This window comes from Phocoena phocoena, chromosome 1, assembly GCF_963924675.1.
Source record: "Phocoena phocoena chromosome 1, mPhoPho1.1, whole genome shotgun sequence".
NCBI classification, from domain to species: domain Eukaryota; kingdom Metazoa; phylum Chordata; class Mammalia; order Artiodactyla; family Phocoenidae; genus Phocoena; species Phocoena phocoena.
In genome coordinates this window covers 172,945,632-172,971,606 of record NC_089219.1, presented here as the reverse complement: position 1 = coordinate 172,971,606, position 25,975 = coordinate 172,945,632, and the positions used below count along the sequence as shown (strand labels likewise).

The 25,975-nt window shown below is 37.2% G+C and overlaps 1 protein-coding gene across 2 annotated transcripts in view; it reads left to right on the top strand.

Annotated features, from left to right (window-relative positions):
- Positions 1-1,786: 1,786 nt before the first annotated feature.
- KCTD3 (potassium channel tetramerization domain containing 3) overlaps positions 1,787-25,975 on the top strand; it is a 68,905-nt gene continuing 44,716 nt past the window's right edge. For both annotated transcript variants that reach the window (XM_065874845.1, XM_065874839.1), the window contains exons 1-8: positions 1,787-1,869; positions 5,722-5,775; positions 6,024-6,069; positions 7,699-7,772; positions 13,089-13,147; positions 13,419-13,499; positions 14,469-14,609; positions 15,068-15,158. In XM_065874845.1, coding sequence (XP_065730917.1) covers positions 1,787-1,869; positions 5,722-5,775; positions 6,024-6,069; positions 7,699-7,772; positions 13,089-13,147; positions 13,419-13,499; positions 14,469-14,609; positions 15,068-15,158 — 629 coding nt within the window. The remainder of the gene's footprint in view (positions 1,870-5,721; positions 5,776-6,023; positions 6,070-7,698; positions 7,773-13,088; positions 13,148-13,418; positions 13,500-14,468; positions 14,610-15,067; positions 15,159-25,975) is intronic.

Genomic DNA, 25,975 nt, shown 5'->3' with positions numbered 1-25,975 from the left:
AACAAAAGAAATTAGTCGATAAAAGAAAGAAATGGATACATCACCTATACTACAGTAAAAACATTAAATAAAAAAGGATTTAGGGGCTTCCCTGGTGGTGCAGCGGTTGAGAGTCCGCCTGCCGATGCAGGGGACACGGGTTCGTGCCCCGGTCCGGGAAGATCCCACATGCTGCGGAGCGGCTGGGCCCGTGAGCCATGGCCGCTGAGCCTGTGCGTCCGGAGCCTGTGCTCCACAACGGGAGAGGCCACAGCAGTGAGAGGCCCACGTACCACAAAAAAAAAAAAAAAAAAAAAGAATTTAGAAAATCTCCAAAGATAAAAAAGAAAGAAATGAAAAATTTTATCTGAGCCAAATTGAAAATTATAACCCAGGAACAGCCTTTCGGAAAGCTTCGAGGTCTGTTCTGCCTATGAGGTCAAAGCATAGCTATACAAGTTTTTGAGACAGAGGGTTGTACATTAAATGCTGTATTATTGACAGTTACACAATCCAGATCTACGAGTACAAAGTGAGCGGCCCCAAGATTAAGAAGGAAGATTATCTCCTAAAGAATTGTGACCCTTGATGAGATTAAGAAGGAACGTTACATCCTAAGGAGGTCCGGGGAATGCAGATGCTCATTCCGCCCCAAAGGGACGAAGGAAGCCAAGAAAAATTTTATGTTTAAATATTTCCCCTGTTGCCATAAAATATGAATTTTACTTCACCAGGTATTATAGTATTACCATTTTAAAAATATATTTTAGTAGCCATTAAGATTTCCAGTTCCAATATATACTGTTTAAAGCAAAAATAAATAAACTTTAAAAAATTGTATTTGTGTGTGTGTAACATTAGCTGAGTACTTTCTATAGTCCGGAAACGTGTGGCCCTACACTGCCTAGGGGTATTTTTTTTTTTCCTTGTTTTTGTCTTTTGTTTTCTCCCCTTCTTAACAAAATCAAACTGCTTGGGAGAGTAGGGATGAGATGGAAGAGGGTAAGGTAACAAGTTTGCTGAGATAAGCGCTATAAAGTTTTAAAATCCCCCAATTTTCACCGCATTTCCACCATAAATAGCAACGTAAACATTTAAGCATAACTTCCTCTAAGATATTTTCCTTTCATCTCCCAAATCCACGTGGAGAAGGGAGACAATAAGGATGCTTAGGACAACTTGCCCAGACTTGCCCTCAACCTGGGAAATCTGAGTCCCGGGGCTGGAAAATCTGAAATGTAAAAGAGAAACGTGCTGGGATTGCGTGGGTAGGAGGGAAGAAACAGGATCCCACGGGACCCGGCTTTGGTCCAGGAGCGCATTCCCCCCCCCACGCCACTCCGCGCCGGCCGCTGGGCTGGGAAGCTCCTCCTCCCTGTTTCCTTCCTCCGCTTCAAGCTCGGTGGCCGTGGCGGGCGAAGGGCAGAACGCTGCGGTATTTTGTCCCACGCGGCGACCCCTCCTCCCGCCGGCGCTGCGGCCGCAGCGGCTGCGAGGGAGGCAGCGGAGAGCTGACGGCAGGCCACGGCTGGGCGGCCTGGAGGCCACGGGGGGTGGAGGCCCGGCCGCCATCCCGCGGCACGGGAGCGGAGGGGAAGAGGCGGACGCCCGCCAGCCCCGCCCGGTCGCCGAGAACGTGGGGGAGGCTCCGCGCGCCGCCCGCCCCCCGGCGCCCGCCGCCCTGCTGGCCCTGCAGCCTCCGCAGCCGCCGCCGCCGCCGCCGCTGCCTCCGCCTCGGGCTCCCGCCGCGGGCTCGACGGCCCCGGCCGGGGAGGGAGGGCGGCGGGTGCCGCCGGAGCCGCCAGACATGTCGGGAGGGCACTGCGGCAGCTTCGCCGCGGCGGCGGCCGGCAGCGGCGAGATCGTGCAGCTGAACGTGGGGGGAACCAGGTGAGTCGGGGGGAAGGGGCTCGGGGTGGGGGGATAGCGGGCGGGCGACCTCCGGGGGAGGCCGGGCCACGGGGGGGGCGGGATAGCGGGCGAGCATGGGCGCCGAGTCGGCGGGGAGCGCAGGGCCCTCCGGGCGGGTGCAGGTCCGCGGATCTCGAGGGGCAGGCGGCCTTGGGAATCACCGAGACCAGGGTTCATCTGGCCGCGCTGCCGCCTTCCTAGAATATCAGCTACGTCCCTCCCCCTTTCTAGGGGATCAGGCCGAGAGCAACATTCTGTAGCCTTCCTTACCTAACCCTGGCGCGTACTTGAGGAATTTATTTTGTAGAAGCCGGCCTTGTGGTTTGACTGTTGCAGGTGCACCTGCCTCCCTTTCTCTTTGGTCAACAAGGTAAATCGATTTGCTCGGGCGATAATGCCTCAGTAAAGGCATTGAGTTTGAAATCTCCAAGAATTTCGGTGGAGGGAGTGCCGTAGATGCGCGGTACGTTGTTATTTATTTTCAGAGTTTCTTGGTGCGTGGCTCTGAAGGATCTGTTCAACTTGTAGGGCAGCGAGTCCAGAAACTGCAGTTTGAAGAGCTGGTTCTGGGAAGCTTTGGGTAGTGGCACCCTGTTGCGCTCTCCTAGTAAACAGACCGAAAGCTCTTCTCTGATCTCTCTCAGGCCTTCCACTCCCTTACTATGTCTTTTAATAAGCTTGTTGGGGGGGAAGAATCATACTTCTGTGGATTTGCTATGGTTTATGAGTCACTCCTCTCGGAAATGGGAGTTTGCCAGCTGTTTCAAGGAAGGGGTAGTTGAGTTTTAGGCTAGGTGGGAGATAAACGATGAAGCGCCCTGGGAGGTAGTGTATTTTACTCTGCTCAACACCTAGGACTTTTTAACTAGTATTTTTAAAAATGCAAAACGGCAGCACTGTGAACCGTAGTGGTAAAAACGTATAGTGCTTGAATCGTTTTCTAAGTGTGCTGGAGAATTCAACACAGGAAACAGTAATGCTTTCTCCGCTCACTTTTTTTCCCTCTCATCCCTCAAGCAAAACTGTTCATTAGTTTACAACGTTATTGCTGCTATATAGATTACGGTTTTATGGAGGGGAAGATTGGTGTCTCCTAATGCAAGACATGGATATTTTCCTAAAATTACGTGAAAATTTTGCCGCTTTGGTAACTTATGAATGCAAAACTGGAATACCCTGCAAGAGCTGGCCTTCAGAAGAGTAGCACTATAGTCATTTAAAATCCCTGCCCTAGTTTCTAATTTCCTTGAAGTTGAGTAATTGCCACTGGGAGAACCACCTGTGGCATAGAATTGAACTCAGCTGTGAAGTGATAGAGTGACACTCAAAGGAGAGTTTCTTAAGAGCAGAGAAGCACATGGTATAGGTAGGGTCTAATCAAAAAAATGACCAATTTTTATCATTTATTTAACACTTAATGGATGACTCAGAAAGTAGAGAAGATGAGGTTTCATTTAGAATTGTTAATGTTATTATTATTTACCAGAAAAACCCTAATGAAGTGAAAGAAAACCAATGTGGCTCCATTTGTGATTAATTCTGTTATGAATGAGAATGATTTGAGGCCTCAGGAGAGAAGTCTGGGACCAGCCAGTGGGAGACAAGCTCAGCAACCTTAGGCAAATTATTTTTTAGTGCTTAGTTTCCTAAAATGTGTAATGACAATAATAGTACAACTTTCCAGGATTGATACAAAAATTTGAAGCAATAAATGGGAAATACAAGGGTTAGTGGCATTATCTATCAACAGTAACTGCAGAATAAATAATTTTAACGAGATTGTTTCCAGGTAAATTTAGGAGGCAAGTAGCATGGAGTATAAATGTGGATATGTTTTGCCGAGGCCAGATTGCACGTGATCTTTTTCTTGGCATACTGTAGGTATGAGATAAAAACATAGAAAAGACTTTTCATATATATACATTTCAGAGAATTATGCTTGTCATGTAATTTTAAATGTTGTAGTTTTCATGAAGTCATATTTGGAACCAGTTTTAGAGCTCTGGGATTTTCTCCCCCTATCTTCCACTTGTTTGGAGAAAAAAAAAATTGGTGGGGATGAGAGTCTAATCCCTTTGCCCAGAAATTCCAGATTACTAAACCCACCCCAAACTGCTGATTTTAATTGAAATTGCTAATATGACTTTAAGCAGACCTGGGTAATTTTCTAAGTAACACAAAATGTGAGTTATTTGGCAAACAATTTGCTGAATAAGCAGTGAACGTGAAAGGTCACAAGTTAGAAGTGATCCTTATTTGGAATTAATTTGATTGCCTCCAAAACACAGTGACTCATTTTTGCAGTGGATCCTTAGATATTTCAGTTTACCATATTTACTGGGTTTGCTTCTATTGATTTGACCAAGTCAGTTTCCTCTAACTAGTTGTAATCTACTTCTCATTTTTTTCTTAAGATTCTGGTAAGAAATATGCTTGGGAAAATTTGCCATATTTTCTTGAGTAAACTGGCTCCTTTCTTAGCCTGATTAATGGGCACAGGAGCTACTTTAAAACAGTCACGTAATGCTAGAAAATGAATGTGGAGGGAAAGTAAAGGTCTGTTGGGCTCTCTTCTGTGTGAGGACACGTGGTGATGGGGCAGCGAGTCAGAAATACATAGGGCAGTGTGATGAGTCTCAAAATGAAAATATTCAGACATCAAGTGCTGGACTGGATGAGCCCTATATCGAATTCTTTGTCATGCCAGTTTATGTCTGTTACTGATTGTTTTGCCTCGGTCTGTTACACGAGGCTTTGATAAAGTTCCCCTCTAATTGGTGGTAATAAGCAGACTTGATCAAATGGCAGTTAACCTCAAAACAGTGTTTACTGAGTGATTTTTGAATGAGTGAATGCAACAGTTGTGAATAGCCCAAGACTATAAAGGAAATGTTAAATGCATTGTGTGCAGTGGGATTAATATGAGCTCAGAAAGATAATATAGGGTAGTATATTTGGAAAACCATTAAAGAGAAGGTAGAACCTGGATGGTATCAAGAAAGATGGACGGGGCTTCCCTGGTGGCGCAGTGGTTAAGAATCCACCTGGCAGTGCAGGTGACACGAGTTTGAGCCCTGGTCCGGGAAGATCCCACATGCCGCGAAGCAGCTAAGCCCGTGAGCCGCAACTACTGAGCGTGCGCTCTGAAGCCTACGAGCCACAACTACCGAGCACGCGCGCCTAGAGGCCATGCTCCCCAACAAGAGAAGCCACCGCAATGAGAAGCCCGTGCACCACAACGAAGAGTAGCCTCCGTTCTTTGCAACTAGAGAGAGGCCACGCGCAGCAACGAAGACCCAACGCAGCCAAAAATAAATTAAAAAATAAAAACATAAATTTATGAAAAAAAGATGGGTGGAACTTAGATAATTGAACATGAGGTTGATGCAGCTGGGATGGAGATTCTGAAGTGGTGTAAGCATGGATTATTTGGGGATATTAAGAAGTACTGTCTTATTAGAGGGGAAAACAGTTTGTGTTGGAGAGATGAAACGTGACCTGAAGATAGTATGTTATGTTGAGAATTTTAGACTTGGTGTAGTGCGCTAATTATTGATTCTTCAGTAGATTGGCATGCTAGAAAGTAGTGTTTTAGGAAGCTTTATATGTAAGCAAATTAATTATTTGATTTTGTTGACAGCTCTTGGAATAAACTTAACTCTGAATTGAAAGTAGCAAATTTAAAGATATTAAAAGTAATGAATATAATTGATACAGCTGTAGCTATGCAACAACTTGTAAATCATTAGCCAGTGTATTAAAGCAAGTTAACTAACATGGAAATTTCAAAGCATGTCCTCTCTTATAATACCAGCTACTTTTTAATTGCAGGTTTAGTACCTCAAGACAAACACTTATGTGGATTCCAGATTCTTTTTTTTCCAGGTATTTCATATAATTCTTTAGTACCTTTTTTAAATACAGTTGATTATTTATTAAAACAATAAAAAATAAATATTTTTATGTATCGAATAAAAAAGCTTAACTCTTAAAATATAATTTTTAAATTGTTATTTTACCTTGGAGATAGAATGATTCATTTGTGTTGGTCTTTGATGTTTGAAAGACTTAGAGCATTTTATTCATACTCAGATTTTAAAAACTAACTCAGTCTTAATGTTAATGACTTCTAGTTTGCTGAGTGGAAGAATTTCAACACTTCGAGATGAAACTGGTGCTGTGAGTATAACAATGTTGATGTATGTTCTAAATTAGATCAAAAAATGCTTATAATGTTTGATCCTTATACTCTAAGAAGACAGGGAAACTACTCTTTTAATAACTACTCAATGAAAGTATATGTACTTAAAGATTTTGATTTCTTGTCATGAATAGTGTTTCTGTAATTATAGAAGAGAACTTGAAACTGGGAATACTGCATATAGCAATTTAAGTAATCATGATTAGAGAGATTGTAGGATCTGAGCTTACATTGTCAAGAGAGGAAATATTTCTTTTAATCAGTAATTGAAACTCGAACAGTAAATAGATGAATGTAAATACTAAAATATTTCAATATTGGTAAGATGTTGCAAAAAGTTCTACAATTTTTTATTTTGGCGAATAACCTTATGAACTTGTGCAGCAGTGGTGGAGTGAGGGTAGTAAAGAACTATTAAATTTCAGTTAAAAAAATTGGTTTATAAATTTAAAAAGCAGTTGTAATATGAACAATAGCATGTAAAGTAAATGTCTGGGGCTCACAAAAGCAAGTAAGACTTTCATTTGGGAGGCAACAAAGTGACCAGAGGTGTTTATTTGCTGTGATGAGATTTGCAGATGGAATAAAGCAGCACAAGTAGATATGTCCATGTGAGATTATAAAAAGGATATCAGTAATTAGATCTCTACAAATCTGTGGTGTTTTCTTCAACTTCTGATTGATTCTAATAAAAACAAAAGCAAGAATTTATGAAGCCAGAAGAACTTCATTCATTGTATATAGTAACTGATTATAATATAAGAAGGTTTATTATTTGCTACCATTCTGCTGTGTAATTGACTTACATAAGCTTTAAAAGGTGTTCAATTTTATGGTTAGAGCTTTTGTAATTGGTTCAGAATAGTGTTGGCATACATTCCTGTAAAAAGTTATCAGTTATGTATTTCATATTTTTTAAGCATTTTATTTTCCCCATATGTATTCTGTGGTGCTGTGTTTGTTATTTTAAAAAATTTTGTTGTTGTTGTCACCCTCCCCTTCACCCTACACCCAGCCCTTGAGGAAATTGAGATAGTCGTATGTATAAGTGTTACTGTTTTCCAGTTTGGACAGCAGTGTGCAGTTTTACTTTTCTTGATTGCCTGGTGTGTATTATAAAAGTACATTGTTGTTTTAATTATTCACTTATGAATCACAAATTATGTAAATCACAATCACTGTCACCAATAATTAGTGATCAGATGATGTAAGAAAGTATTATTCATGCATAATGTTTTTGAAGTATTTATTGAATTCTAGAATATTTCAGATAAAAATTTTCCCTTTGGTGTCCCTTTCACCAAATATATCAATTAAATAGAAATGAGAAAGTGGACTTACTTGATACCATTTTTCCTGCACCTTAAAATATAATCAATCTAACAACAGCTTTTCAGGTGGAGAAAAGACACCACTACTACCACATAAATGCACACGGTTATAACTACATTTCAATTTTAGAAACATTAAAATTTAATAAGAGTGGAATCAAGGAAATACAGTATTTAAATAATTCAGTTTTTGTTCCCTAAGTTAGTGTTACAGATATTAAAGTTAGAAGTTTAATTTATAATTTGAAAGTAAAATTTGTAATTCTTTATTTACAGATATTTATTGATAGAGATCCAGCAGCGTTTGCACCCATTTTAAATTTTCTTCGGACAAAAGAACTAGACTTAAGGTAAGAAATGTATCTTTTTAAAGTAAATTTTTATGGTTTTGGGTATATTTTATGAAGAAAAGTTTTTTTTCCCTGCCCCAAGATTATTTTTGTTTAAAAGTTTCATCAGGGCTTCCCTGGTGGCGCAGTGGTTGAGAGTCCGCCTGCCGATCAGGGGACACGGGTTCATGCCCCGGTCCGGGAAGATCCCACATGCCGTGGAGCGGCTGGGCCCGTGAGCCATGGCCGCTGAGCCTGCACGTCCGGAGCCTGTGCTCCGCAACGGGAGAGGCCACAACAGTGAGGGGCCCGCGTACCACAGAAAAAAAAAAAAAAAAAAAGTTTCATCAGAATTAAACTGTCATAGATACAGGCCACCATCATCCCTTCCTCTGGGTTACTCTAATAGCTTTCTTACCAATTTGCCTGTCTTCATTCTTATATCCCTTCAATTCATTTTTCGCACTGTAGCCAAAATTAACTTCTGAAAATATAAATCTAATCTGGTTATTCCTCTGCTTAAAACTCTTACGTGTTACTGGATTAATGGCTAAGGATTTTGGACTTCCTGTTGTTTCTTAAGGCTCTCTCTAATCTAGCTCCTGCTTGATTTCTGTTGCTTCAACACTTTCAACTCTTTCTGCTCTCAGCTTGATTCTGATCACTTCAATGATCCCTGCTGTGTCTGCCTGATACAGGTGTTCAGAGTTTCCTGTACTGCCACTACCCCAGTAGTCTATCTTCCATTAGACTTTAAATTCTAAAAGGACAACTTGTTTACTGTATACCTGTAGGATCGAGCATTGTGCTTGACGCATAGCGATATTTTCTTTGGTGGGTAAATGAATGACCATTTAAACTATTTCTTTAACTTTGCCGTAGTCTACAATCTACAATGGAAGCTACTATCTAATTTGTATTTTATTGTTCTTTTATTTCATATATTCCTAATGAACTTTCACTTAAGGACCTATTAATACTTTTTTAGATAACACCTTTTAGAATTCTAATTGTTTCTTTAAGCTGCTTCTTTATAATATTATATAATTTTTGGCTTATATTTACTAGAATATGCGCTCCTTGAAAGCAAAGATTTTTTTGTTTGGTTTGTTCCCTGCTGTATTCCCAGTGTTGTTAAAATGGCATGTATAGTAGCTGCTCAATAGACATTTATTGAATGAATAAAAGAGTTTGTTGGGGCTTTTTGTTTGTCTGTTTCTTGGCCTGGGGTGGAAGTGGGAAGTATATTACTAACTACTTACTTCTGGGGTAAAATTATTTTTAGCATTTGATTAAAGCCTAAATTTACTTCTAGTCAGTGTCCTTGTGACTAATCCACGACTAAATCACCCATGAAAGGCAGAAATATAATAGTTTAAATATTTGCATTCACTGCTTTTCTTTCAACTTGCTTATTTCATTTAGGGAAGCCTAGCAAACTTAAGTTCTCTGAGTAGTACCTTCTAAAAGGAGGTGGGAAGGAATTGAAAAAAGAATACTATGTTCTACTTCTGTTTTTTGCATAAAATTCTTGTATTGCACTTATCACACTGTATTATCATTATAATATTTGTCTGTCTTCCCCAGACAAATAATTAGCCAGTGCTACTGTACTGTTAACACAAGTAGTTTTGAAATAGAATAAGAAAGTTTTAACTGTTCTTATTAAACTAGTTACAACCAATTTCACAAATAAAAGCAATTTAATATCGCAATTACATGTGTTCATTAGGCCTACGGAATTTTTTTTGTCTGTTGTTTTTTAAGACTTCTTTTTTTAATAGCAGTTTCAGGTTTACAACAAAATTGAGAGGGAGGTACAAAGATTTCCCATGTGCCCCCTGCCTTCATTATCAACCTCCTCCACTGTTAACATCATTTACCAGAATGATACTTTTTTTTTTTTTTTTACAATTGATGTGAACCTACATTGACATCATAGTCACCCAAAGTCCATAGTTTACCTTTGGTTCGCTTGGTGTTGTACATTTTATGAGTTAGCACAAATGTATAATGACACGTGTTCATCTTTATAATACTGTACAAAGTATTATTTCCATAATTTGGCCTTCTCCAGAATGTCATAGTTGGAATCACACAGTATGTAGCCTTTCCTGATTGGCTTCTTTCACTTAATATTATGCAGTTAAGTTTCCTCCATGTCTATTCATGTTATTTCTTTTTAATGCTGATAATATTTCATTAGCTGAATATACCAGTTTATTTTTCCACTCACCTACTAAAGAGGACATTTTGGTTGCTTCCAAGTTTTGGCTGTTAGGAATAAAGCTGCTATAAAACCATCCATGTGCAGGTTTTCGTGTGGTCGTAAGATTTCAACTCCTTTGGGTAAATACCAAGGAGTACAGTTGCTGGATCGTATGGTAAGACTTTTATAGGAACCTCAGACTGTCTTTCAGAGTGGCTGTAGCATTTTGCTTTCCCACCAGCAATGTATGACAGTTCTTACTGCTTCACATCCTTGCCAGCATTTGGTGTTAGGATTCTGGATTTTGGCCATGTTAATTAATGTGTAGTAGAAACTCATTGTTTTAATTTGCATTTGCTTAATGACATATGATGTGGAGCATCTTTTCATAGGCTTATTTGCTACCTCTGTATCTTCCTTGGTTAAGGTCTTTGGCCCATTTTTTAATTGAATTTGTTTCCTTATTGTTGAGTTTTAAGAGTTCTTTGTATATTTTGGATAACAGTCCCTTATCAAATTTGTCTTCTGCAAATATTTTCTCTCATTCTGTGGCTTGTCTTATTTCCTTGACATTGTCTTTCGTAGAGCAAAAGTTTTTAATTTTCATGAAATCTAGCTTATCCTTATTCCTCTCATGGATTATGTCTTTTGGTTTTATCTAAAAAGGTATCACCATACCCACTGTCACTGAGGTTTTCTCCTAAATGTTATCTTCTTTGAGCTTTTTAGTTTTGCATTTTACCTTTAGGTCTGTGAATCATTTTGAGTTAATTTTTGTGAAGGGTGTAAGGTCTGTGTTTAGACTAATTTCTCTCTCTTTTTTTTGCATGCAGATGTCCAGTTGTTTCAGCACCATTTGTTACTCCATTGTTTTGCCTTTGCTCCTTTGTCATAGATCAGTTGACTATGTGTATGGGATCTATTTCTGGGCTTTCTGTTCTATTCCGTTGATCTGTTGTTGATTCTTTTCACCAGTACTACGCTATCTTGATTTTTCTAGCTTTATAATAAAGCTTGAAGTTGGGTAGTGGTAGTGCTCTAACTTTGTTCTTCTCCTTCAGTATTGTGTTGGCTATTCTGGATCTTTTGCCTTTCCATGTAAACTTTATAATCAATTTGTTGATATCCATAAAATAACTAGCTAGACTTTTGAATAGGATTATATTGAATCAGATCAAATTGGGAAGAACTAATGTCTTAACAATACCACGTCTTCCTATCCATGAACTAGGAATATCTGTCCATTTTTTCAGTTCTTTGATTTCAGTCGTCAGAGTTTTGTAGTTTTCTTCATACAGATTTTGTATATATTTTGTTAGATTTATACCTAAGTATTTCTTTTTGGGGGGTATTAATGTAAATGGTATTGTGTTTTTAATTTCAAGTTTCTCTTGTTCACCGTTGGTACATTGAAAAGCAATCGACTTTTGTACATTAACCTTGTATTCTGCAACCTTGCTATAATTGCTTATTAGTTCCAGGAGTTTTTTGTCGATTCCTTTGGATTTTCTATATAGACAGTCATGTCATCTGTGATCATCAGTTTTATATATTTCTTCCCAATCTGTATGCCTTTTCTTTTCTTCTCTTGACTTGTGTAAATAAGGATTTCCAGTATGAAGTTGAAAAGGAGTGGTGAGAGGGAATATCCTTGTCTTGTAACCAGATGTTAGTGGGAAGTTTCAAATTTCTTACCATTAAATATGATGCTAGCTATAGGATTTTTTTTAAAATAGTCTTATCAAGTTGAGAAAGTTGCCCTCTATTCCTAGTTTACTGAGACTTTTTATTATGAATGGGTGTTGGATTTTGTCACATGCTTTTTTTGCACCTATTGATATGATCATGTGAGTCTGTTGATGTGATAGATTACATTAATTGATTTTAGAATATTGAACCAGCCTTGCGTACCTGAGATAAAACCCACTTGGTTGTAGTGTATATTTCTTTTTAGACATTGTTGGATTCGGTTTGCTAATATTTTGTTGAGAATTTTTGCATCTGTGTTCATGAGAGATATTGGTCTGTAGTTTTCTTGTAATGTCTTTGTCTGGTTTTGGTATTAAGGTAGTGAGGGCCTTATACAATGAGTTAGGAAGTGTTCTCTCTGCTTCTTTCTCTGAAAGAGAGTGTAGAGGATTGGTCTAATTTCTTCCTTCAGTGTCTGGTGGCATTCACCAGTGAATCCTGGGCACGATGCTTTCTGTGTTGGAAGGTTATTGTTGATTCAGTTTCTTTAATACATGTAGACCGATTGAGATGGATCGTCTTTCTCGTGTGAGCTCTGGCAGATGGTGTCTTTCAGGGAATTGTCCATTTCACCTAGGCTATCAAGTTTGTAGGCATAGAGTTTTTCATAGTATTCCTTTATTCTTTTAATTTTCATGGAATTTGTAGTGATGTCCCCTCTCTTTTCTGCCCAGGCAATATTTTTAAAGAAAGGACAGATTATAACTGAAACCTAAAATGAATCACTTTAAACTCTTAAGCTTCTATTTTTTTTTTTTTTAACTTATTTTCATATTACTTTCTTGTAACGTCTTTGTCTGGGTAACAGCCCTTCTTAAGGCTGATCTTTGTTTTCCTCCGCCTTCTGTTTTGCTTTTGGTTTCTGTTGAGAAGAGTCATTTATCTGAATTTATTTGTTCAATAAATATGGATTGCATAACAATTACATACAAGCACTGTGGTAGGCCCTGCATGAGGCATACAAACATGGATCAGAGGAGAACATGCTTGCAGGGAGCTTATAGGATAATTGGGGAGGTTAAAATATGTATGGAAATGATGGTTAAAAGCAATTAATACCATAGGAATGATTTCCACTCTTGTTTGCCTTATTAGATACTTCTGATAATTACTTGTATTAACCCTGTAAAGCCCTAACCTCTCATTTAGTCATCCAATTCATCTATATATAAATGGTTTTTTTAGTAAGAAAACGTTCTTGGTGGTGTGCAGTTTTTTATCTATACTTCTTCAAATAATTAAGGATCTTAGGAAAAAAGTAAGTTTTAAAGCCCTATGACTTTGTTCATTAAGAACCTAGTACTTTTTCTTTTTGCTTCAGATGATAATCCGAGTTGCCAGTGTTAGAGGACTTACATCATTCATTGGTTTCTTTGTAGGGGAGTGAGTATTAATGTTCTCAGGCATGAAGCAGAATTTTATGGAATCACTCCATTAGGTATGTATTCTAGTATTTTGTATTTATGATTTCACCCTTTGAGCACTAAACTTGCCCAAATGAAATCTGTTTTATATCAGGTTCTAACTTTTGATGGACTAGTCAGTGCTTGCTTTTTGTGGATTTTCATAGTAAAAAGGCGTTGTCAGCTGATTTAACTTAAACATTTTCCTTTTCTTTCCTTATCCTCTTTAACTAGAGAAAATAAAAGTGGAGTCCTATTTTTGTGTTTGCATGTACTCTTGACAAGTTTGCTTTGAAATGTTTTTAGTAAGAAGGCTTCTCTTATGTGAAGAACTGGAGCGTTCATCTTGTGGCAGTGTCCTTTTTCATGGTTACTTGCCTCCACCAGGTACTTCTGCTTTATTTAGTTCTTTTTCTTAAGTCTTTTTATCATTAAGTAATTACAGATGTGTGAGTAGGAAAATCTGTTTCTTGATTATTGAGTTTCCTTTGTAAATCTAGAAAAAGTGAGAACTTTAATATTAACAGAAGTTAAGTCATACTGTGTATTACGGTAGGGATTTGCCAAACTTTTTCTGTAAAGGGCCAGATGGGTTTGTGAGCTAAAAGATCTCTGCGGCAACTCTTCAGCTCTGCCATAAACGCTACAGAAATGCATGGGTGAGACTGTGTTTAATAACAGCTTTATTTACGTAAAGAGCCATCAGGCTGGACTTGGCCATGGCCAGATTTGCTGACTCCCGTGTTTGAGAACTGGTTGTCGATCTCCTTTGTGGAACCCCAGGAGCTTTTTAGAGATTTAGCAGTGTACAGGGCAGACGAGTGTGAGGTGCATGTCATCTCTGCCCCTCTTCAGTGAGTTAGAGGAGTTCGGTCTTCACCTGTGTTGTAGCAGGCTTTTGAACAAGATTTCATTTTGAAAAAGGCTCTCCTGCCAAATAAGAGATGTTTGAAAGTATAAGGCAATTCAGCTGTAGAGTGGTTTAAATTAGTAAATAGTACCTAACGCATAGTATCTGTTCCATAAATGTGAAGACTAGTGACAGAATGAATGAGTTAGTGATTGATTGATTTGGTAACCTAGAGCTAGGTAAATACAGAGTATAATATGATAAGTCTTAGTCTTACCTTTTATATATATAACATAAGTATCAAATCTGTTGAATGAATTTTATTTTTAAAAAATCTCGTCTTGTTTTCTATGGTAGTTAATTATTTGCAGTAAGTTGGTATATTGGAAGATAAATTTTGGCTATAATGAAATTCACATTTGTTTGTTTCTTAGCCATAATGTGAAATTTTAAATTTTTGGTAAGTGAACTTAGAAATAAACTTATCTTTTTCTTTCCTTTTATAGGTATTCCTAGTCGTAAAATAAACAACACTACTAGATCCTCTGCTGATTCTAGAAATGGACTAAATTTTACAGAAGGTGAAGCTCGAGGAAATGGTACACAGCCTGTTCTCTCTGGAACTGGGGAAGAGACTGTTAGGTTAGGTAAGCAAAGAGTACATAAATTTTAAAAGTACGTATGTTTTTAGTTCTAGATGATATTGAGTAATTATTTTTAAAGATATGATTTTTGCTTTATCTCTTTTTAATCTAGATCTACCATTTATATCTTGAAGAATCTCACTTAACATAATTTTTATTTAGAAAGTTCATGATCTTCTGTTAGCTCTAAATCTTTAGAACAGAGGTTGGCAGACTTTTTCTGGCAAGGGCCAGACAGTGAACATGTTGGGCTTCATGAGCCGAAGGGTCTCTGTTGGAACTGCTCAACTTTCATTGTGGCACGAAAGCAGCGATGACGATGTATGCACAGATGTGAATGGCTGTGTTCCAACAAAGCTTTCTTTATCAAAAGAGGTAGAGGACTGGAATTGGCCTGTTAGTCATAGTTTTGCCAACTCCTTCTTTAGAACATAAAAGATTTCTTTTGCTAATATCAACAGGATTTCCTGTGGATCCACGAAAGGTACTAATAGTAGCTGGCCATCACAACTGGATTGTAGCTGCGTATGCCCATTTTGCTGTGTGTTACAGGTATTGTATAATTAATAATGGTTTGCTTTTTATTTTGGGGGGTATTTTTTAATATTGTGATTTTATTTTTATAGATTTAAGAGCTATTTATTTTAGTCATCAAATTTTTTTCCTTCATATTTTGCCCACTTCTGTATCTCCTGATTAGATTTAGTTTGCTTTTATTCTCACAACTAATTTGGTAAATATTATTGATAGCCTTAGTATGTCTTAAATATTGTATATACAGTGTGAACTGTGATATAACTGAGATATCTTGAAGTTACATCTTCTTGCTTAGTATATCCAGCTTCTGAATCATTTAACTATTGTTTTAAATGGTGAGGGAGGATTGTTAATGTGAGCCCTGTGTTTTTTGTCTATAATGATTGAGTCTTTTGTACTCTATGGTAGGGGAGAATAGGACCCTACATTGGTCGTGACTGCCATATGGTTGGGAGTGAGGTGAAGCAGGACAGTTGTAGGCAGAAGTGATGTAGTTTAACATCTATAATGTGTGAGCTTTACACAGAGGTAGTTTGGTTTTACTAATTCTTGCATTCTCAGTAACTAACAGGGAACAAGGAAAAGTGTACACCAGTGATTTCTCTTTTTCAATTGGAAAAAAGGTAGGATTATTAGTTCAAAATCACTGTATGCAGTGAGAAATGTTGATGACAGGAAATGACGTAGAAGAACAAAAATGGTTAGGATATACTAACTTAGACTATGATCCTATTGAATTTAATTGCCAAAATATCAAAAAACATATAAATATTTTGTCACTGTTGAATTTAGTTAAGAAAAAGTAGCCACAATAGATTAAAAATATTTAAAATGTCTTCTAAAGTTTACAGATACATTTAAAGGATCCCAGATGTATTGAATAAAAGAAAAAACCCCCTCAGTTTATGAGAGATTTGCCATATGTGTTAAAGGAAAAAAAAACCCTCATATCAGTAATCTGCACTTTATATTTTCATTGCAATAGAGATTTGGTGCACACTTTTCATTTTGAGAGTGTTCCATTGATATGTATTTTTAATATTATTTATTGAGTAGTATGAAAAATTTTTTTGGATGATTTCTTTCAGGGATGATTTTTTATGAAGCAAGACTGATCTGAAAAAGGGATTTTCTGTTTTTTTTTTTTTTTTTTTTTGCGGTACGCAGGCCTCTCACTGTTGTGGCCTCTCCCGTTGCGGAGCACAGGCTCCGGACGCGCAGGTTCAGCGGCCATGGCTCATGGGCTCAGCCCACTCTGCGGCACGTGGGATCTTCCCTCACCGGCTCACGATCCCATGTCCCCTGCATCGGCAGGCGGACTCTCAACCACTGCGCCACCAGGGAAAGCCCGAATTTTTTTTTTTTTTTTTTTAAGAGTGTTGTTTTGAACTTACCAGCTTATGGACCTAAATTGAGAAATGGTTTTAGATTTTGCTTTGTTTGTTTAAATATTATGTACATTTTTTTGATAGGGGATTCCAAAGGAGTTAGTTGTATAACGATTATACCAAGTTATCCAGGTGTAACAGCATAATTTACGTTACTGCACAGCAGTGCTAAAGATTGTGACTTGCCAGACAGGGACACATGGTATTGCACAAAATTTCACTCACTGAGTGACTAATGTAAGAAAGATGATGCTGTTACATATTCCATTCTTTGTTTTTGCTTTTGACCATGACTTTTCTTTGCTTTCACTGAGTGTTGATTTCAGAGCAACATGCCCATGCAAAGTGACAAAGGGAAAGAATTAAGGACATGTTAGATCTTCTCATGTACAGTTAAATCATTCAACACAATGCCAATAAAAAGATTTCAGAAGAAAAGAAACTATTCAAGTTATTTTAAGTGTAATCATTTTAATAAATTGTTTTTCCACAGCTTTTTATATCAATAAATTTAAAACCTTAAAAAAGGAAAGTAGCACAGTGAAATATTTTTCACCTATATTCATTAATTTTCTACCTCGTTAGGTTTTACTTCTGTATTTCTTTTTTCTTGCTCAGTTTACAACCTGTCACTTATATTAATGAAGAGTATTTGTGTAGATTGTTTCCCTTTTGGAGCTTATATTACACTTTAGATCTTTAATCCATGTGGAATTTACTTTTTGTATATGGTGTTAGATTTAGGAATCTGTTTTATTTTCTTCCAAGTGGGTGGCTAATTACGTTCTGATTATTACATAAATCATCCTTTCTCATTGAATATGAAAGCCCCCTTTATCTTGCTTTATATTTATATACTTGAATATAATTTTAGACTTTTTTTTTTCCATTGATGGACATTTAGATTGTTTCCCTGTCTTGGTCATTGTAAACAATGCTGCTATGAACACGGGGGTGCAGATATCTTTTCAAACTAGTGTTTTCATTTCCTTTGAATATATTCCCAGAACTGGAATTGCTGGATCATAGGGTAGAGCTATACTTAATATTTTTGGGGAAACTCTACACTGTTTTCCATAGTGGCTGTACCAGTTTACAATCCCACCAACAGTGCACAAGGGTTCCCTTTTCTCCACATCCACACCAGCATTTGTTATCTCGTGTCTTTTTGATGATGGCCATTCTGACAAGTGTGAAGTGATATCTTACTGTGGTTTTAATTTGCATCTCCCTGATGACAAGTGATGCTGAGCATCTTTTCATGTACCTGTTGGCCGTCTGTATATATTTGGAAAAATGTCTATTCAAGTCCTTTGTACCATTTTCTAATTGGATTATTTGGTTTTTTGCTATTGAGTTGTATGAGTTCTTTATATTTTTTGGATATTGACCCCCTTATCAGATATATGGTTTGTAAATATTTTTTCCTATTCCATAGGTTATTTTTTCACTTTGTTGATAGTTTCTTTTTCTGTGCAGATGCTTTTTTCGTTTGATGTAGTCCTACTTGTTTATTTTTTATTTTGTTGCTTGTGCTTTAGGTGTCATTTTCAAAAAAAAAAATTATTACCAAGACACATGTCAAGGAGCATTTTTCCTATGTTTTCTTCTAGGAGTTTCATGGTTTTAGGTCTTACATTTAAGTCTTTAATCCATTTTGAGTTTATTTTTGTGAGTGTTGTAAGGTACAGGTCAAATTTCATTCTTTTACATGTGAATATCCAATTTTCCTCACACCATTAATTGAAGAGAAAATGTCTTTTCTCCATACAGTATTCTTGGCTCCCTTGTCAAATACTAGATGACTACATATGCTTGGGTTTATTTCTGGGCTCTTGATTCTGTTTCATAGGCCTGTTTGTTGATCATCTTAATTATTCCCTTCATTATCTGCTGAGAATTCAGAATAGGAGATTGAGTATTTTTGTGCGTTGGGTTAGATGGAAGAGAAACAAGATAAAGCATTTTTATGTGTTAAAGAGAAAGACTTGGACATATGTTTAACTTCACAGTTTAACCTTTGAGAGGTGGAATCAACTGCCTTTCTAATCAACTTGGCAGTGAGGTGTTGGAAGGAAAACAGTGAAAGTTATATTGAGAAAGGTCCAGTAGAAAATAAACAATGAGGGATTTTATGCTGATATACAGTGTGTTTTTTACAAACAAAAAAAAGAACAACAACATAGGCAAACAAAAAATTGCTCTAATAAATGTAGCTCATCCATCTTGACCACAAAGAAAGAATCATTGTGTCCTTATATTTCTGCCTTCGTATGGTACCCTCTCCAAACCACAGTTGTGTTTTTAGTTGGAGAGTCTCCTGACTAACCTCCAAATCCCTCTATCTGGCTGGGGTCCATCTCTTGAAGGAAAATAGGCAAAGGGAAACCCTAATTGACAGAATCTGGTGTGACAAATCATTTCAGCACTGAGCAGAAATTATGGATTTGGGAGTGGGGAAAGGAGTGGGGAGATGTGGGAAGGAGGGAGAGCTCTTCAAAATAAGATAACTCAGCTCTAGAGTTATGAGGTATCCCCTCACACTGATCAGAATGCCCATCATCAAAAAATCTACAAACTGTAAATGCTGGAGAGGGTGTGGAGAAAAGGGAACCCTCTTGCACTGTTGGTGTGAATGTAAATTGATGCAGCCACTATGGAGAACAGTATGGAGGTTTCCTAAGAAACTAAAAATAGAACTACCGTATGACCCAGTAATCCCAACACTAGGCATATACCCTGAGAAAACCATAATTCAAAAGGACACATGTTCCCCAATGTTCATTGCAGCACTATTTACAATAGCCAGGACATGGAAACAACCTAAATGTCCAACGACAGATGAATGGATAAAGAAGATGCGGTACATATATACAATGGAATATTACTCGGCCATAAAAAGGAACGAAATTAGGTCATTTGTAGAGATGTGGATTGACCTAGAGTCTGTCACACAGAGTGAAGTAAGCCAGAAAGAGAACAACAAATATTGTATATTAATGCATATATGTGGAATCTAGAAAAATGGTACAGATGAACCTATTTGTAGGGCAGGAATAGAGACATAGACGTAGAGAACGGACATGTGTACGCAGGGGGAAGGGGAGAGTGGGATGAATTGGGAGATTTGGTTTTACATAAATACACTACCATGTGTAAAATAGATAGCTAGTGGGAACCTGCTGTATATAGCACAGGGTGCTCAGCTTGGTGCTCTATGATGACCTAGATGGGTGGGGTGGGAGGGCATGGGAGGGAGGTCCAAAAGGGAGGGTATATATGTACACATATAGCTGATTCACTTCATTGTACAGCAGAAACTAACACAACATTGTAAAGCAATTTTACTCCAATTAAAAAACAAATAATAACTCAGCTCTAGAGGCTCCTGATGAGAAAAGGTTGGGAAACCATCTAGTTCCATAAAAATTGCTTCTAAATATTGAGAAATGAATTGGACTTTTAAGTTATGATTTATTGGGGTATTATTTTATGCCAGGCATTACACTAAAGGCTCTTGTATACATTTCCTCATTTAATTATTCCAACAACCTGTGGCATGGATCTCATCATCCCCATTTTACTAGTGAGGAAATCAGTTTGGAGAAAAAAGTATCCCAGGTCATCCTGAGGAAAGAAGTGACAGGATTCTCAACTAAATCCTGAGTCTAAAGCCACTGCTCTTCACCACTGTGCCCACCATGCCTTTCTTTTAAATTACAGCCTTCCAAACATTGCTATTCCATTTGCGTTTTAATTGCTCAAAAACATCTTACAATCAGTATTACCTTGTTGCTCCATGTGATTGTATTGAGATCTGGGTGTCAGGAGCTGTTAATACCTCTCTCCATCCCAATGCTTCCCATGTCTCTGGCACACAGAAGATACCTAAGAATGCATCAGAAAAAATGCTGTGTTCCTGGTCTCTGGTGTTAGTAATGTCAAACAATTTGGACAACATTATTAGTAATTCTTTGACTCAGTGGGACAGGCAGTGGGCTCAGTCTGAGGGCTGCCTTTCCTCACCTTATGGTTTCTATTCCTAAGGGAGTGGACTGGGGTGGAAACATCTAACAAACAAATCAACTGAACAACAAAGTTTCAGGTGCAGAGACTTATGAGAAGAAAATAACATAGCTGACTTGTATTAGTTTCTTACTGCTGTTCTAACAAATTACCACACATTTAGTTTCTTAAAACAACACAGTTATCATCACTCAGTTCTGGAGTTCAGAAGAGTTCAAACTAGATCTTGCTGGGCTAAAATCAAGGTATTGGCAGGGCTGGGTTCCTTTTGGAGGCTCCAGCAGAGAATCTGTTTCTTTGCCCTTTCTGGCTTCTAGAGGCCGTCTGTGTTCCTTGGATCACAGTTCCTTTTTCTGTCTTTAAAACCAGCAGCATGGCATCTTCAGATCTCTTCCCTAACTCCCACTCTCCTACCTCTGCTTATAAGGACCTTTATGATTACATTGGTTGCACCTGGATAATCCCTCCATCTCTTTAATTTAATCACAACTGCGAAGCCCCTTTGCCATATAAGGTAACATATTCACCGGCTTCAGCAGTTTGGATGAGGACATGTTTGGGGAGCCATTATTCTGCTTACCACATTTGGTGAGGAGTGCCATAGTTCAGATGGATAGGACAGACATCAACTTGGAGGTGAATATTACTTTTCTAGTTTGGATTTTAATTAGCTTGTACAAGACACCTACTGAGACAGGTCTTTTTTTTTTTTTATTTTGGAGTATAGTTGATTTACAATGTTCTCTTAGTTTCAGGTATATAGCAGAGTTGATTCAGTTATACACATACATATATCCATTCTTTTTCAGATTCTTTTCCCATTTAGGTCATCACAGAATACTGAGTAGAGTTCCCTATGCTTTACAGTAGGTCCTTGTTGATTATCTTTTATATATAGTATTGTGTATATGTTAATCCTAAACTCCTAATTTATCCCTCCCCTGCTGCGTTTCCACTTTGGTAACCATGTTTGTTTTCAAGGTCTGTGAGTCTCTTTCTGTTTTGTAAATAAGTTCATTTGTATTATTACTATTTTTTTTTTTTAGATTCCACACGTAGGTGATGTCATATGATAGTTTCTTTGACTTCACTTAGTATGATAATTTGTAGGTATATCCATATTGCTACAAATGACATTATTTCATTCTTTTTTATGGCTGAGTAATATTCCCTTGTATATAAGTATCACATCTTTACCCATTCCTCTGTCAGTGGACATTTAGGTTGCTTCCATGTCTTGGCTATTGTAAATAGTGCTGCAGTGAACACTGTGGTGCATGTATCTTTTCAAATTATGGTTTTCTCCAGATATATGCCCAAGAGTGGGATTGCTGAATCATATGGTAGTTCTATTTTCAGTTTTTTAAGGAACCTCCATACTGTTCTCCGTAGTGGCTGTACCAATTTACATTCCCACCAGGGGTGTAGGAGGGTTCCCTTTTCTCCACACCCTCTCCAGCATTTATTGATGATGACCATTCTAATTGGTGTGAGGGGATAACTCACTGTAGTTTTGATTTGCATTTCTCTGATAATTAGTGATGTTGAACATCTTTTCATGTGCTTTTTGGCCATCTGTATCTTTGGAGAAATGTCTGTTTAGATCTTCTGCCGATTTTTTGATTGGGTTGTTTGTTTTTTTTATATAGAACTGCATGCTTTGTTTGTAAATTGTGGAGATTAATCCCTTGTCAGTCACTTTGTTTGCAAATATTTTCTCCCATTCTGTGGGTTGTCTTTTCATTTTGATTATCGTTTCCTTTGCTGTTCAAAAGCTTTTAAGTTTAATTAGGTCCCATTTGTTTATTTTTGTTTCCATTACTCTAGGAGATGGATCCAAAAAGATACTGCTATGATTTATCTAGAGTGTTGTGCCTATGTTTTCTTCTAAGATTTTTATAATATCTGGCCTTACATTTAGGTCTTTAATCCATTTTGAGTTTGTTTTTGTGTATGGTGTCAGAGAATGTTCTAATTTCATTCTTTTACATGTAACTATCCAGTTTTCCCAGCACCACTTATTGAAGAGACTGTCTTTTCTCCATTGTGTATTCTTGCCTCCTTTGTCATAGATTAGGTGACCATAGGTGTATGGGTTTATCTCTGGACTTTCTATCCTGTTCCATTGATTTGTATTTCTGTTTTTGTGCCAGTACCATAAGGTTTTGATTACTGCAGCTTTGTAGTATAGTCTGAAGTCAGGAAGTCTGATTCCTCCAGCTCCGCTTTTTCTTTCTCACGGTTGCTTTGGCTTTTTGGGATCTTTCATGTTTCCATACAAATTGTAAAATTTTTATTCTAATTCTGTGAAAAATATCAGTGGTAATTTGATAGGGATTGCATTGAATCTGTAGATTGCTTTGGGTAGTATAGTCATTTTCACAATATTGATTCTTCCAATCCAAGAACATGGTATATCTCTCCATCTGTTTGTATTGTCTTCGATTTCTTTCATCAGTGTTTTATAATTTTCTGAGTATTGGTCTTTTGCCTGCTTAGGTAGGTTTATTCCTTTTGTTGCAATGACAAATGGGATTGTTTCTTTTTGTTGCAATGGTAAATGAGATTGTTTCCTTAATTTCTCTTTCTGACCTTTTGTTGTTAGTATGTAGTAATGCATGAGATTTCTGTGCACTAATTTTGTATCCTGCTAATTTACTGAATTCATTGATGAGCTCTAGTAGTTTTCTGGTAGCATTTTTAGGATTTTCTATGTATAGTATCGTGTCATCTGCAAACAGTGATAGTTTTACTTTTTTTCCAATTTGTGTTCCTTTTATTTCTTTTTCTTCTCTGATTGTGGTGGCTAGGACTTCCAAAACTGTGTTGAATAAAAGTGGTGAAAGTGGACAACCTTGTCTTGTTCCTGATCTTAGAGGGAATGCTTTCAGCTTCTCACTGTTGAGACTGATGTTAACTGTGGGTTTGTCATATAGGGCCTTTATCATGTTGAGGTATGTTCACTCTGTGCCCACTTTCTGGAGAGTTTTTATCATAAATGGGTGTTGAATTTTGTCAAAAGCTTTTTCTGCATCTGTTGAGGTGATCATATGGTTTTTAGTCTTCAGTTTGTAAATGTGGTATATTACACTGATTGATTTGCAGATATTGAAGAATCCTTGCATCCCTGTGATAAATCCCACTTAACTTATGGTGTATGATCCTTTTAATGTATTGCTGGATTTGGTTTGCTAGTATTGTGTTGAGGATTTTTGTGTCTATGTTCATCAGTGATACTGGCCTGTAATGTTCTTTATTTGTTGTATCTTTGTCTGGTTTTGGTATCAAGGTGATGGTGGCCTAGTAGAACGAGTTTGGGAGTGTTCCTTCCTCTGCAATTTTTGGGAATAGTTTCAGAAGGCTAGGTGTTAACTCTTCTCTAAATCTTGATAGAATTCGCCTGTGAAGCCATCTGGTTCTGGATTTTCGTTGGAAATTGGAATCACAGTTCCAATTTCAGTATTTGTGATTGGTCTATTCTTATTTTTTGTTTCTTCCTGGCTCAGTCTTGGAAGGTTGTACATTGTACCTTTCTAAGAATTTGTCCATTTCTTCTAGGTTGTCCATTTTATTGGCGTATAGCTGCTTGTAGTAGTCTCTTGTGATCCTTTATATTTCTGTGGTGTAAGTTGTAACTTCTTTTTCATTTCTAATTTTATTGATTTGAGCCCTCTTTTTTTTCTTGAGTCTGGCTAAAGGTTTATCAGTTTTGTTTATCTTTTCAAAGAACTAGCTTTTAGTTTTATTGATCTTTGCTGTTGTTTTCTTTGTCTCTATTTCATTTATTTCTGCTCTGATCTTTATGATTTCTTTCCTTCTACTAACTTTGGGTTTTGTTTGTTCTTCTTTCTCGTACTACTTTAGGTGTAAGGTTAAGTTGTTTATTGGGGATTTTTCTTGTTTCCTGAGGTAAGATGTATTGCTATAAACTTCCCTCTTAGAACTGCTTTTGCTGTGTCCCATAGGTTTTGGATTGTCATGTTTTCATTGTCATTTGTCTCTAGGTATTATTTTGATTTCCTCCTTGATTTCTTCAGTGATCCATTGGTTGCTTAGTAGCATATTGTTTAGCCTCCACATGTTTGAGGGTTTTTTTTACAGTTTTGTTCTTATAATTGATTTCTAACCTTATAGTGTGGTCAGAAAAAGGTGCTTGATATGATTTCAGTTTTCTTAAATTTACTGAGGCTTGCTTTGTCACCAAGCACGTGATCTGTCCTGGAGAATGTTCCATGTGTACTTGAGAAGAATGTGTATTCTGCTGCTTTCGGATGGCGTGTTCCATAAATATCAATTAAGTCCATGTGTTCTAATGTGTCATTTAAGGCCTGTGTTTTCTTATTGATTTTCTGTCCGGATGATCTGTCCGTTGATGTAAGTGGGGTGTTAAAGTCCCCACTATTATTATGTTACTGTCGATTTCTCCTTTCATGGTGTTAACATCTGCCTTATATATTGAGGTACTCCTATGTTGGGTGCATATGTATTTACAATTGTTATATCTTCTTGGATTGATCCCTTGATTATTTTGTAGTGTCCTTCTTTAACTCTTGTAACAGTTTTCATTTTAAAGTCTATTTTGTGTGATACTAGTATTACTACTCCAGCTTCCTTTTGATGTCCGTTTGCATGGAATACCTTTTTCTATCCCCTCAGTTTCAGTCTGAATGTGTTCCTAGATCTGAAGTGGGTCTCTTGTTGACAGGATATATATGGGTCTTGTTTTGTATCCATTCAGCCTGTCTGTGTTTTTGTTTGGAGCATTTAATCCATTTACATCTAAGGTAATTGTTGGTATGTATGTTCTTATTGCCATTTTAGACACTTAGGTTCTTTGACATATGTATCTGTTGTTATACAATTTGCGGTTCAGCATGCTTATAGTAAGTTTCAAAATCTTGTAAGGCATGTCCCCTCCACTCTCTTTCTTTGAGATCTTAATGTGGAAGATAACCATATCCTTTGCATAGCTTTTCCGACTTCAGAGCATTGGTTTACTAGGCAGCAGTAAGGAGATGGAGTGCTATAATATCAGTTGAGCTTGTTCTGTCTTGTTTTACTTATGTGAAATTTTGTATTACATGTATGGAAAATTGTAGAGCAAATATTGCTTTTTCTTTGTACTTAATTTTAACTTAAAAATAGAAGCAAATTCACATATCTTACTGAGTTAAATTATGTAATTGTTATAATCCCTCTCAAATATGCTGTCCTGATTGTTTTACTCTTTTTTGGCATCTCCTTATTTTATAATCCCCTAATTTTTCTAGAGAAAAATTATTTAGAAGTACACTCTTTGTAAAAGATTAGATAGTATTTTTAAAAAGATTAGATCGAATTTAGTTTTATTATTTTTAAAAAGATTAGATCATATTTAGCTTTATTATTTATATTCCTCAATTAATGATCACAAGATTA